At 62.6% G+C, this 12828-nt stretch overlaps 1 protein-coding gene across 4 annotated transcripts in view; it reads left to right on the forward strand.

Annotated features, from left to right (window-relative positions):
* Positions 1–1338: 1338 nt before the first annotated feature.
* The window catches only part of USP36 (ubiquitin specific peptidase 36), a 16591-nt gene continuing 5101 nt past the window's right edge, over positions 1339–12828 (forward strand). Inside the window, exons 1-14 of one of the 4 annotated variants that reach the window (XM_034790084.1) lie at positions 1339–1415; positions 3019–3324; positions 3696–3917; positions 5274–5384; positions 5787–5889; positions 6854–6921; positions 7412–7482; positions 7963–8045; positions 8426–8537; positions 8862–9002; positions 9334–9434; positions 9803–9941; positions 11192–11833; positions 12529–12659. In XM_034790084.1, coding sequence (XP_034645975.1) covers positions 3072–3324; positions 3696–3917; positions 5274–5384; positions 5787–5889; positions 6854–6921; positions 7412–7482; positions 7963–8045; positions 8426–8537; positions 8862–9002; positions 9334–9434; positions 9803–9941; positions 11192–11833; positions 12529–12659 — 2177 coding nt within the window. In that variant the 5' untranslated portion in view covers positions 1339–1415; positions 3019–3071. Of the gene's footprint in view, positions 1500–2460; positions 3325–3695; positions 3918–5273; positions 5385–5786; positions 5890–6853; positions 6922–7411; positions 7483–7962; positions 8046–8425; positions 8538–8861; positions 9003–9333; positions 9435–9802; positions 9942–11191; positions 11834–12528; positions 12660–12828 lie in introns of those variants that run through there. The other 3 variants (XM_034790082.1, XM_034790083.1, XM_034790085.1) reach the window with 3 other exon arrangements.

Genomic DNA, 12828 nt, shown 5'->3' on the forward strand with positions numbered 1-12828 from the left:
ACTACCTGAAGGGGGGTTCCAAAGAGGATGGAGCTTGGCTGTTCTCAGTGGTGGCAGATGACAGAACAAGGAGCAATGGACTCGAGTTGCAGTGCGGGAGGTCTAGGTTGGATATTAGGAAACACTATTTCACTAGGAGGGTGGTGAAACACTGGAATGCGTTACCTAGGGAGGTGGTGGAATCTCTATCCTTAGAGGTTTTTAAGGCCCGGCTTGACAAAGCCCTGGCTGGGATGATTTAGTTGGGGTTGGTCCTGCTTTGAGCAGGGGGTTGGACTAGATGACCTCCTGAGGTCTCTTCCAACCCTAATCTTCTATGACTAGTCTAGGCCAGACCTCCCAGACTAGCTTCCTCTTCCTGGCCAAGTCCATGCAGCAGGAAAAAGAGTGGGGTGCAGTTCCAGCCCATAGCCTAAAGCAGTGGTTTTCAAGCTTTTTTCTTTTGAGGACCCCTTTGGAATCTTAAACATAGTCTGCAGACTCCCAGGAGACCTCAGACCCCAGGTTGAAAATCACTGGCCTAAGTCTGCAGCGGGAGGCTGCCTGGAAAAGGAAAGGATCCGTGCACTGCACCCTTCCGTGCATGGATTCACCTGACCCGGGCCTGGATGCTTGTTAGGGTGTTTGGCCTGATGGGGGTGTGTGTGGGGGTGTGTGTGTGGGTGTGCACACGCGGCAGGAAAATTGGGTGAAACTATAGTAAAAAAACAGAATTATCCGACACATCTATGAACACGATATGCTGGGGAAAAGTCAACATGGCTTTGGTAAAGGGAAATTAGGCCTCCCTGAGCTCTTAGAATTCTTTGAGGGTGTCAACAAGCATGTGGACAAGGGGGATCTAGGGGCCACCGTGTGCTTGGACTTTCACAACGCCTGTGACAAGGTCCCTCACCAACGGCGCTTAAGCAAAGTGAGCAGTCGTGGGCTAACAGGGACGATCATCTCATGGATCAGTAACTGGTTAAGAAATAGGAACGGGAGGGTAGGATACACGGTCCGTTTTCAGGCTGGAGAGCGGTAACGAGGGGTGTCCCAGGGGTCTGTACCGGGACCGGTGCTAGTCATCACAGTGCTAAAGCAGACTGCGCAGAGTGACAAAGGGATCTCATTGCACTGGGTGACTGGGCCCTGGGGCGCGTCCCTGCCCCGGGAGAGCCCCAGGCGGCGGGGCCGGCGGAACTCCCTGCCACGGGACGCGCTGGGGCTCTCCCGCTAGGGGCGGGGCTGCCGGCGGCACGCGCCGTAGGAGGCGGTTACGCCCTAGCGTCACGGGGCGGGGCCTGCTCTGTCCCCGCCCCTTAAGGGGGAGAGGTGCGCGAGCGGGGGTTTGGGTCGGCGGTTCGCGGGCGCCTCCCCTTTAAGGCGCAGACACGTGTGCGGCCGGGCCGGGCCGGGCCGGGGAGGCCCGGATGGTGCGTGAGGCCGGAGCAGGGAGCGGGGCCGCGCGGGGTGACCCGGGGGGCGGCGGCGTGGGACCGGCCCGGCTGCGAGCCGGGGTGAGCGGGGCAGGCTCGGGGCGGGAGCCGGGAGGCGGCTGCCGGGGGAGGCCTGGGCGCGGGGTGCGCCCCGGGGAGCCTGGTTAAAGCCCGGCCGGGCCTGGGGGCGCGGCGCGTTGGGGCCGGGCGGTGTGGGGGGAGGCGGCGGCGGCGCGGCCGCTCGGTGGCTCCGGTCTCAGCCCGGCTGGAGACGGGCCCGCCGCTCGCACTGCCGGGGTCGCCCCGGGCACGCTCGATGCGGGGCCCACGGGCGGCGTGGGGCGCCCGGGCTGTCAGGCAGCGCCGAGCCGGCACGGGGCGGGGGGGACCCAACACCACCCGACCCGACTCTCCCGCCGCCCCCGCCGGTGGTGCTGATCCTCCGCCGCCTCCTCTGCTCCCCGCCCCGCCGGAGAAGGGCCCCGGGCCCCGCCTGGCGGCCCCCCAGGGCCCCTGGCCGGCCCGGGCGCTCGGCAGCCGGCGCGGATGTCCCCGCGGGGCTGGCGGGGTCCGGACTCTCCAGGTGAGGGCTGCGGAGTCCGTGCGCGACACCGCACTGCGGGGCGTGACCCTGGAGCGGCCCGGCCGGCCCGGGCTGGGGCTGGGAGCGCGGGGCCGCGCCGGGGGGTCGGGTTCGGGTTCGATGCCGGCTGGGGCTGGAATGGGCCATGCTTTCAAAGCGGCCACCTGGCTGGGGGAGCCTGGGCCCCGCGGCGGGGGGGGACAGGCGGCGGTGATGGTGGTGGTGGGTCCTTGGGCCCCGCTGCGGGGGGTGGTGGGGGGTCCTTGGGCCCCGCGGCGAGGAGGGGTGGTGGTGGGGGGGGTCCTTGGGCCCCGCGGCGAGGAGGGGTGGTGGTGGGGGATACCTTGGGCCCTGTGGCAGTGGGGTGGGGGTGGGGGACCTTGGGCCCCGTGGCGGGGGGGTGGGCAGGTGGTGGTGGTGGGGGGAACCTTGGGCCCCGCGGCGGGGACTCTGCACTGCCCTGCAGGAACACAAGTTCAGTTCCCTCTTGTGCAGCCTGTCCCAGCGGGGTGCTTAGTCCTGGGTGAGGAGGAGGAGGGAGCACCCTGCATCGCTTGTCTGAGTGACGGGTGCTCCTGGCGGCTCCTGGCACAAAGGGAGCGGACTCTGACACATGGGGTCTGGGAGCAGGGTGGGGAATGCTCTGGTGTTCATGGGACAAATGACCCATCTGCTTACTCTTCCTGATTATTTAAACCCTGCAGTCCTAGAGCCCATGTGCCGTTTCGGGGCAGGCTGAGGAGGTCCTTCCCATAGCCAGCCTAGCAGATGCCCCTGATCAGGAGATGAAACTAATTCCCCCTGCCAGGGGCTGCAATCTGACCGTCTCTGACAGTGGCTCAAACTGCTGTGCCGAGAGCTCTCGGGTTGCTTTGGGTGGCGGGCAGGCCAGGGTTACAGCACTGCCGAAACCACGTGCCTGGAAAGGTCTCTGGGCCTGGTGATCGCTGTGAGATCTGGGGCAGTTCCTGACTGGCCACCCAGCCCATCAGTCTCCCTTCCAACTCTCCTCTGCAGAGAGACGCTTCCCCGGTTAGTGAGCTGAGCCCGGTCCCCCACAGCGATGCACCATGCCGATAGTGGACAAGCTGAAAGAGGCTCTCAAGCCAGGCCGGAAGGACTCCACTGACGATGGTGAGCTGGGCAAGCTCCTGGCGTCTTCTGCCAAGAAGATCCTGCTGCAGAAGATTGAGTTTGAGCCGGCTAGCAAGAGCTTCTCCTACCAGCTGGAGACCCTGAAGGGCAAGTACGTTCTGCTGAACCCCAAGACAGGGAATGCCAGTCGCCAGAAGAGCTCTGAAGAGGCCCAGATCAGGAAGCAGGGTACGTAGAGGGCTCTGGGGTTGGGAGCTGCTTCTCTTTCCAGTGTTTGAATCTGCTGAGATCTCGTCCCTTCGTCTACGCTACAGAGGCTACAGTGACTTAGCTGCGGCTCTGCCATTGTAGCACCATTGTGTAGCTGTTTCCTGCACGGTTGGAAGAGGCTTTTCCATTGCTGGAATTAATCCACCCTTCCGAGAGGCGGGAGCCAGGTCGATGGAAGAATTCTTCTGTCGATTTAGCTACCGTCTATGCCGGGGGCACTCAGGGTGTCACGTTTTCACACGCCTGAGAGCCGTACCTAGGTCAGTCTGACTTTTCTGTGTCGACCAGGGCGCTGTCTCCTTTCTCAGTGACTCCTCTCTCTCTTGCAGGGAGTGACCATGCTTTGGGAGGCTCGGGGGACGGCGTCCCAGCTCCCCAGAAAGTTCTCTTCCCCACGGAGCGCCTCTCCATGAAGTGGGAGCGGGTGTACAGGGTCGGAGCAGGACTCCACAACCTGGGCAACACGTGCTTCCTGAACTCCACTGTGCAATGCCTGACGTACACGCCGCCGCTGGCAAACTACCTGCTGTCCAAGGAGCACAGCCGCAGCTGTGAGTGGGGGAAGGGTCAGCTGGTGCGGGGGCTCGGTAGGGCTTTGCTGAGTGTCCCGCGGTGCCCAACGGCTAGTGCTGTGAGCAGAAGGCTGGCTGAAGCTGAGGGTTCTCAGGCATTTGCCGGGTGAATCTCCTTGCGCAGTGGCCTCTGGCACCTACACTGGAAAGCCCTGATTGGGGAGGGAGGCTTGTGTGTGAATTCCCCAAGGCCAGCAGGGACCTGGTGTGAGCTCCTGCATGACACAGGCCAGACACCATCACTGAGCCCTTCCTGCATCCTGCCCAACCTCTGAACTGCCCTTCCCGTGGGGGGCATATAACTGACCTGTCTCTGCTTTACCTATCTACGTTCTTCTATTGTGCCCACTGCCGTGGTCTCTGGGCGCCTTCCTGTCGTTTCCTATCGGTCTGTTCCCCCTCTTCCTGGCATGTGCTGTTCTGCCCTCCGCTCCTCTCTGGGAAGATCCCCTCTCGGTGCCAGGCTCTTCCTCGGTTCCAGCGGCATTGCCAGGCTCAGTGTGGAGAGACTGGTGGTCTGGGAGAAACAGCAGGGACCGAGGAGCGTTGTGGAGAGCAGTGCTTAGCAGCAGTCCCTGTTCCCGTCTCTGCGGGCCATGGAGTGACTGCAGGCAGCCCTAGCAGAAGGGGGGAGGGTGCAGGCTCTGTGCCGCTGGCTTTGGCGGGGGGGGAGGGTCGGGGTGCTGTGTATGGATTATTTGGAAGGGACCATGCTGCCCACGTGGCCATTACCATGAGCCTCTACCCTGTGAGAAGCAGCTGATCTGAAGAGATGCCATGGTGATGGTCACTTGTTAATGTGGATGGAGCGGTCTTGATGGCTCTGAAGGCACACAAACCTTGGACCCAAGTGCTTTGCACCTGGGCTAGCTGGGGTGTCTGGGGCTATCTGCTAGAGCCGGAGAGCTGCGTGGTAACCGGCTCGCTTTGCCGGAAGGATGCAAGCCAAGTTGAGTGCTCATGGGCCTCCAGTGTCTTGGGGGGGGAGGGGCTTTGCAGTGTGGCAGCTCGCACCCAGGTTAGGGTAACACAACTGCTTAGGTGCATGTACCAGTCACCTGAGTTAACTCTGCGGTGAGAGCAGAAGGCTGGCAGCCCCTGCCTTCGGTACAATGGCCTCCATCGTGAATGCTGGCCACCCAAACGCTGCCCAGTTGCCCACGGGAACTCTGTGGCTCTGCAGATCAGGCTGGAAACCTGTGCCTCGAGCATGGCGCCCCGGGCTCTGCCTGTAAGAGGAGTGGGTGCCGTGCAGGCTGAATTGCAGAGAGCAGCGTGGCTTCTGCCGTGAGATCTGTGCCTAACCCCCTTTCTCTCCTCCCCACCCTGCTGCAGGTCACCAAGGAGGCTTTTGCATGATGTGCATTATGCAGAATCACATGATCCAAGCTTTTGCCAACAGCGGCAATGCAATCAAGCCGGTGTCCTTCATCAGAGATCTCAAAAGTAAGGAAACGAGCCCTCCCTTCCGCTCCGGGCAGCGAGGGGCCTCCCTTCGCCTGGTACTGCTGGGAGAGGTGACGAGTGCGCTGGTAGGCTTTCGCTGCTTGAGCCCAAGGCCCGAATCTCCCGCTGTCTCCTTGCAGGGACTCACTAAAGCAACATGGCCCTGTACTGGGCAGGTGGGTCACTAGCCCAGCCCCATGACTGTGCGCTTGGCCAGGGTGCCCCTTCCTCTGCAGCCCTGGGGACAGTAAGAGCCAGGTGCCTAGCTGAACTGGACTGGTGGTCTGGCCCCCAAGTGGCAGCATTCCTGTTTGAAGGAGGGGATCTTTTCGCTGTCCCTGGCCTGTGCTCAGGGGCCGAGGGCTAGGCGGCTGGCTGACTCGTTTCTCTCCCCTCCTGCAGAGATCGCTCGGCACTTCCGCTTTGGCAGCCAGGAGGATGCGCACGAGTTTCTGCGCTACACCATCGATGCCATGCAGAAGGCCTGCCTGAACGGCTACACCAAGTAGGTGGTGCCTGTGCAGAGCCCCCGATTTACCCCTTTGCCCCTGGGCTGCCCCCTTAGCCAGACAGTGGAAGCCCAGTCCCTGTGCTCGGAGAGAGCAGGAGCCGCTGGGGACTGTCCGGGGCAAGCACAGTGCAACGTGCGGCATGTTGTGCTGCAGGTGGTGCAGCTGCACCTGGCCGCTGGGGAGCAGCGTGCTGGTGTGCCGGCCCCTCCATGCCTTGGAGCACCAGGATCCAATCTGCCCCTCCCCATGCGCCTCGACAGCTCCACAGCCTGCCGGCCACTGCCTCCTTCCTTGCTCAGTGGGCACGGCCATGGCAGGTGTCCCCTGGCACACTGGGGGCAGGTTTGGATGTGGAGTCCCTGTCGGCGGCGAGAGAATCCTGGCGCACTCACTGAGCTGAGGCCTGGTTTGAGACCCCGGCCCTAACCCTGACGTGCTCCTTCCCCCCCATCCCCCGACCATTCATTCCACTCCCTTCCTGGAGGTACGTCTCCCCTGCCGTTTTCACCAGCACCACACAGATGACTTCACCGCACATTGATCGTCCTGTAAAAGCGAAAGGTGTATCTGCAGGCTCCAAGGCTGGCGTCCTGGGACAGGGGCAGCGGGCACTGCGCTCCTCCGGTCTCTCGAGGTGCCTGTCCCCGTGCTATCCGCCTGGAGTGGGGTGGTGCGCTGAGCTGCGTCATGCTTGGGGGAAGCCCCGTGGGCAGGTGGCTCAGGGCTGTGATGTAGGCCTGTCCTATGCGGCCCCTGCATCCCCAGTGCCTTGTTGCACTACCACAGAGGTGTCTGAGCTGTTGCTGAATCCAGCAGACTCTGCTACGTGGGTGGCCAGGCCTCCCAGCCTGGAGCAGGGCTGGATCCTGCTTGGGGGACTGCGGCCCAGTAGGCCTGGCTCAGAGGGAAAGGGGCAGAGTGGAGGGGACTGTGCGAGACCAGCTGCTTGTCTCGTAGGTTGGATCGTCAGACTCAGGCTACAACTCTGGTTCATCAGATCTTTGGTGGTTACCTGCGGTCCCGTGGTGAGTGCAGGTTGTGGGGCACCTTGTCCTGGGCCTAGACAGACCTGAGCCTCCCTGGCCCCTTCCTCTCAGGGGCCATTCGGTTCCCTTGGGACCCCAGCCCGAGGTGCTGCGGTGGGGATGTATTACCCGTTCTCTCTCCCAGGCTGCTGGTCCCTGGGCATGTGGTGCCTGAGCTGCCAGCGGCGGCAGCACAGAAAGCTCCTGACCGGGCTGGCTCCGAGTGCTCCCTGACCCCCAGCGAGGGTGCAGACGTGTCCGCAGCACTGCCTGGTTCAACTCCAGCCACTCTGCTTCCCGCACTTGCACAGACAGTGCTGCTGCTGCCTCCGGTTGTGTGGCGGGAGTTAGCAGAGAGCCTGGGCTCTGCTGTCCTGCTGCTTCCTCCCCGGGCCCAGATCCCGGGAGGGGAGATGTGCGGCAGTACCAGCTCTGGGTGCCAGCTGTTCCTCGGTTCCGCTTGGATCATTCCTCTCTGCTTCCCTTGCAGTCAAGTGTTCGGTGTGCAAGAGCGTCTCGGATACCTACGACCCCTACCTGGACGTGGCTTTGGAGATCCGGGTACGGGCGCACTCGCCGGTGGGGTGGGGGTGAGGCAGATGAAGGCCTGGGGAGAGGTGGAGCCACGTTCAGTGAGGCTGCTCGTGCGGGACAAGTCGGCCCAGCATTGAGCAATAGTGCAGGGGTGTAGCTGGTCGCGGTGCGGTCTGCCTGCTATTCTGGGCCGGGAGCGCCAGGCGTGCTGAATTCTGACCATGAACCATTGGTTGGGTGCAGTCCCATGGCAACCCCCCGCCCCAACCTTCTCCCGGGGGGAGGGGGAGGGCATGTTGCCACTGGACTGCTAGTTAGCGCCTGTGCAAGCGGGCCCCTTGCGTGCCTGGGAGCAGTCAGCCCGAGTGGCTGTGGGGTGACAGGCTCACACTGTCTGGCCATGGCCCCAGACTGGTGCCCCAGGGGGGCTGCTAGCTCCAGTGCTGGTGGGCAGCCGTGCCTCGGGGTGCATGGACTCCGCCCTCTGACTCCCCGTTGTCGTCGCAGCAAGCCGCAAACATCGTGCGAGCGCTAGAGCTGTTTGTGAGGCCGGACGTGCTGAGCGGGGAGAACGCCTACATGTGTGCCAAGTGAGTCGTCTCCCCCGCGGGGGCTGCTGGCTGGGGGGAGCGAGCTCCTGGAGGCTGTTCTGCAGCGTGGCACGACAGCCTCTCTCCTCTCCACTCTGCCTGGGTGGGCCGGGCTCCTGATGCCAGCTCAGACTGAGCTCAGATCAGGTGTGGAGCCTGGCTGGGCAGCACCATGTGCAGCAGCAGGGCTCCGGGCACATCAGTTCCCTCCTGTTCCTCGACTCTGGGAGGGTTCCCAGGCCTCTCCTTGCCGAGCGAAGGGATGCCCTGCCTCGGGGCAGTGCTGACGCTGGGCGCCCTGCCGGGGTGGCTGGCACAGGAGCCGAGGGTGCGGGCAGGAACGGCGTGACGGTGTGAGCTCATCCCTCTCTTCTGTGCAGATGCAAGAGGAAAGTGCCAGCCACCAAGCGCTTCACCATCCACCGTGCCTCCAACGTCCTCACGCTGTCCCTCAAGCGCTTCGCCAACTTCAGCGGAGGTAAAATCACCAAGGTGGGTGTCTGCGCGGGGACGTCCCCGGGGAGCAGGGCTGGAGCGGGTGTGGCTGGCATAGGGCATAGTGCCCAGCCTCCTAACCAGAGCTCTGCCCCTGCACTTCAACCCTGGCCTGCGGTCCCCCGGAGGCCCTCCGACCCTTTGGGCACGCCCCCTGTTGCTTTGTGGGGTGGCTGTGCCATGCAGGTGACGGGTAACTCCTGTAATGGGTCTCGGGTAGCTGATGCTGGCGGCCCCCTCCCGCCAAGGGGACGGGAGATCTGCCTCCTGAGCTGGGCAAGCCCCAGGGGCAAGTTCCCTGATGCCGGTCTCTCCTTGCAGGATGTGGGGTACCCTGAGTTCCTGAACGTTCGCCCCTACATGTCTCAGAGCAATGGCGACCCCGTCATGTATGGCTTGTACGCGGTGCTGGTGCATTCGGGGTACAGCTGCCATGCGGGGCACTACTACTGCTACGTGAAGGTGAGGCCCCTCCCAGGGGAGTCGCTCCTGGGCAGGGAGTGGGGTGGGGCCCTGAGTGTGCCCCCTGGGGGCCCCATGGTGGTGCTGGGTGGCCCTGCTGGATGGTGGGTGCCATCTCATCCCAGCTCCCTGCTGCTGCCCTGGGCAGCCTGCCGGGCTCTGTCCTGCCTCCGAGACGCTGGGAGGTTCCCTGCTCTGCCCTGGCGCTGGCCAGAGGTTTCTGGGAGGCAGTGCTGGGGAGGGCTGCCCCAGACCTGCCTGAGGGGAGGGATTCCTGGCACCCCCAGGCGCTCCAGTCTTTCCCGGCTCTGAGCGGGGTCTCCTCCCCCAGGCCAGTAACGGGCAGTGGTACCAGATGAACGACTCCCTCGTCCACTCCAGCAACATCAAGGTCGTCCTCAACCAGCAGGCCTACGTGCTGTTCTACTTAAGGTACACGAGTTGCCGTCGGCATCAGGCAGCTCTGCCCTGTCCCTTGTGCTGCCCCCTCCGGCCCCAGGGATCCCCGGCATCTTGCTCAGGGAGCTGCTTCCAAGTGCTGCTGCCTTGGGAGGGCTGGAGACGTGCACCTAGCAGGGATGGTTCAGCAGCTCCAGCTGGGCTGGCCCGTGGCAGCTGGCCTGTCCCCAGGGCTCCTTCAGGCCTTGGTTGGGATTGAGGGCTCTAGCTGTGGTTCTGTGATGGCTCCCGATGGATGGGTGGCCCTGCACCAAGCCCCCCTCCACCACGGCACCTGTTTCCTCAGTGTGTCCCCTGGCCACCGACCCCCTGGCTCCACGTATTTCTCTGTCCTTGGCCAGAATCCCAAGCTCTAGGAAGAGCCCTGAGGGGCCCATTGCCAAGACTGCCTCTGCCCTGCCTGGCCGAGCCGGCATCGTCTCTGACCAGATCAAGAAAACCGTAGCCAACGGGCTGCTCTCCTCGCCGCTGACTGGCAAGGTACGTGTCCAGGCCTCGTGCCAGAGACTCCCGAAGCATGGGGCTGCAACTGCCCCTGCTGCTGAGCGGGAGAGGGCTCTGACTCGCTGCCATAGGGCCTGGGATGCTGCAGGGATGTTCAGTGGCTGGGACGTGGCCTCTGCCTGGGTGAAGCCACGTGAGTGAGCGGCACATGCTCCTCCGAGGTTCCTTGCTGCTGCTAGCGGAACATGTCTTGGCAGGTGACAGGGCAGTGTGGGTCTTGCACAGTCCAGAACATGCTGTGACAGGTTGGACCCCTCCGTCTGTGATGCCACCCTGTTCCACCAGCCTGGATTCCCTCTCCCTCTTTTGCTGAATTAGGCTCTCCGGCCTCTTGCCACACACAGACACACACCCAGCTGCAGACAGACTGAAGTCGGCTTATAGAAAGATCTGCACAGCGCAAGCTCATAAAAATGTGCCCTCTCCCTCAATGTGGAGAGAGATGTGCACGACTTCTCTCTCTCCCCCCCCCCCCCCCGATATGAATTGCAGAAACTGGGTTACGTTCTGATCAAAAAATAAGTTTGTCTACAAAAGGTAAATTTTAAGCGCCTATAAGAGATAGCAAACCGATCAAAGCAGATTACCTTAATAAATAAACAAAAAACCGCAAACTGACTTTCATACACAAGCTAAAGATCCTTATAGTCTCGGACCATCACTTCCCACAGTTCCTTTGTCCCTCAGGTGTTTCCAGGTGTGGTGTTGCAGGGAGAGTGAGGTCCCCCCATGATTAATTTTTCGTTCTGTTATATCTTCTCCTTTGCTGTGACCTGGGTCAAACAGTTCCCCTTGTGTAGAGCTCTCTCTGAGAGGTTTCTGTCGCACACAGTTCCTGGGGTAATCCCTGTGCTCGTGTGCATTTCCTCAATGAGCCTGTAACGTTGTTTGGCCTTTTCACTGTTGTACCCGAAAGACTGCTTGGGGGTGCTCAACCTCGCAATATGTTTCAGTAACACCTATATAGCCAAACTTCACAACTTCACACCACGATATCTCGTTGGATGATGTGCGTTATTACTGTCTAGCAGATCAAGACACTTTGTATAAGACGTGTCCTAATTACATGACAGTGGTCAATATTGGGTGCCAAGGTGTAACACACCTCCTCGCCTGGGGTGGGGGCTAGGGCTGGCCGTATCCGGCAGCCAGCTGTGCTCCGGAGCAGGACTTAGTTCGCAGCTCCCTGTATCACCCCCTAACTTGACTCCTCTGGCTTTGCCTAGAGACCAGACGGGGCGCCCGGGAAGAAGCTCCAGGGAGCGGAGGAGGCCGGGATCCCTGTGGCCCGGGGTGTGTTTGGGGCCGGGCCCAAGCTGCAGAATGGGACCGCTCAGGCCAAGCCCCTCGCTGGGTTCCCCTCGCCCAAACTGGCTGCCAGAGCCATGCACATGGCAGCTGCGCTCTCCGATGAGCTGGCCAGGAGGCCCAAGAAGCCACTTGCTGTGTCCCAAGGCTTCTGTGACGCCAGTGAAGCGAGCAGGGCCAAAGCCGAGGTCCCCAAGCAGAGCTCCTGGGAGAGCAAGGAGTCTCCGTCACCCACCTCGCCCAAGCCCCTGGTGGAGCCCAGGGGCAGCGGGGAGGGCACCGAGCCGCGGAGGAAGGACTCCAGCAGCAGCAGCTCTTCCAGCCCAGCACACTCGGCCAAGGGACCCCCGCGTGCTAAGAGTGGTGCCAACGGCTTCTGCGCCTCTCAGGACACAGAGTGCGGCCCAGCCTCGTCTGCTGAGCAGGAGGTCAAGCCGCCCGGCTCGGAGGACCCCCAAGTGGCGAAATTAAAATCCCTGCTGCTGGCCGGTGCCGCCCTGGATCTGAGCAGCACCACGTCGCCCCCGCCTGCCAAGAAGCTGGCCCTTTCTGCTAAGAAGGTGGGTCTGGGGTGGTACCCTTGAGAGCCACGCTAGTCACGCCCGCTCCCTGTGGGCATGAGGTCTGGCCCCAGTGCCCAGCATGGGGCAGCGCTGAGCTATTGCTCTGGGTTCAGGGGGTGCAGGAAAGCCCCTCACCACCAGCCCATGTGGGGGATTGCTGCTGGGGTGTGGGCCTGTCTGGGCAGCCTGGAGGGCATAATGTCACTTACCCACCGGATCCGCACGTGACGGGCTCTCGCCCTGGGCAAGGAGCGGAAGGGAGCAGTTCCTGGGTGGACTGTCGGTCCCCAGTGACTTGCCATAACATTGTCCTGCCATGGGGGCCTCCTCAGCCCTCGACAAGGCCCACTGCCGATCCTGCCTCCTGGGCTGGTCAAAGCTGGTGCTGCAGCTGGGAGCATGTGGGAACCCCTCGCTCTGCAGGGCCAGGCTCCCCACGGGCCTCTGTTCCAGTGCGGGGGCTCAGCCCGCAGCCTGGGGTTAGGATTTTGGTTTAAATTTCCTTCCTTCCTCGCTTCCTTTGTGTTTCTAACTGAGAACACTTTTCTGATTCTTCTTCTCCCATCCCCCGCTCCTCCCTGTCTGTGTCCATCCCCCTCCCCTTCTCTGGGCTCCCCTTTTTGTTTTCCCCTCTTGGCTCATGGAAACCGCTCTTCAGACCACCAAGTTTTTATTTATGTCGATAACTGCAGGGCAGCACCCCGCGGAGGGCGAGCGGAAGTGACCGCCACGCGCCACCCCGCCCAGCCTTTGCCGACCACTCCTCCCCCACGAGCACCACCCACCCTGCCTCCACCTCTCCCTGGCCTCTCGGCAAGTCCAGGTAAGCCGCCAAGACGCCCCAGCAGCTCTCGCTCGGCAGGGCCGTTCGGCAGCGTCCCCAGAGCCTGCCTCCCTCCCCCCGTGGTGAGTGGGATCCTTGGTCCGCAATGTGGCTGTCAAGGGAACGTTCCTCTCCTTCCCCCCCCCCCCCCGCCCCCCCCCCCCCCCCC

This window comes from Trachemys scripta, chromosome 14 (genome assembly GCF_013100865.1).
Source record: "Trachemys scripta elegans isolate TJP31775 chromosome 14, CAS_Tse_1.0, whole genome shotgun sequence".
Lineage (NCBI taxonomy): Eukaryota > Metazoa > Chordata > Testudines > Emydidae > Trachemys > Trachemys scripta.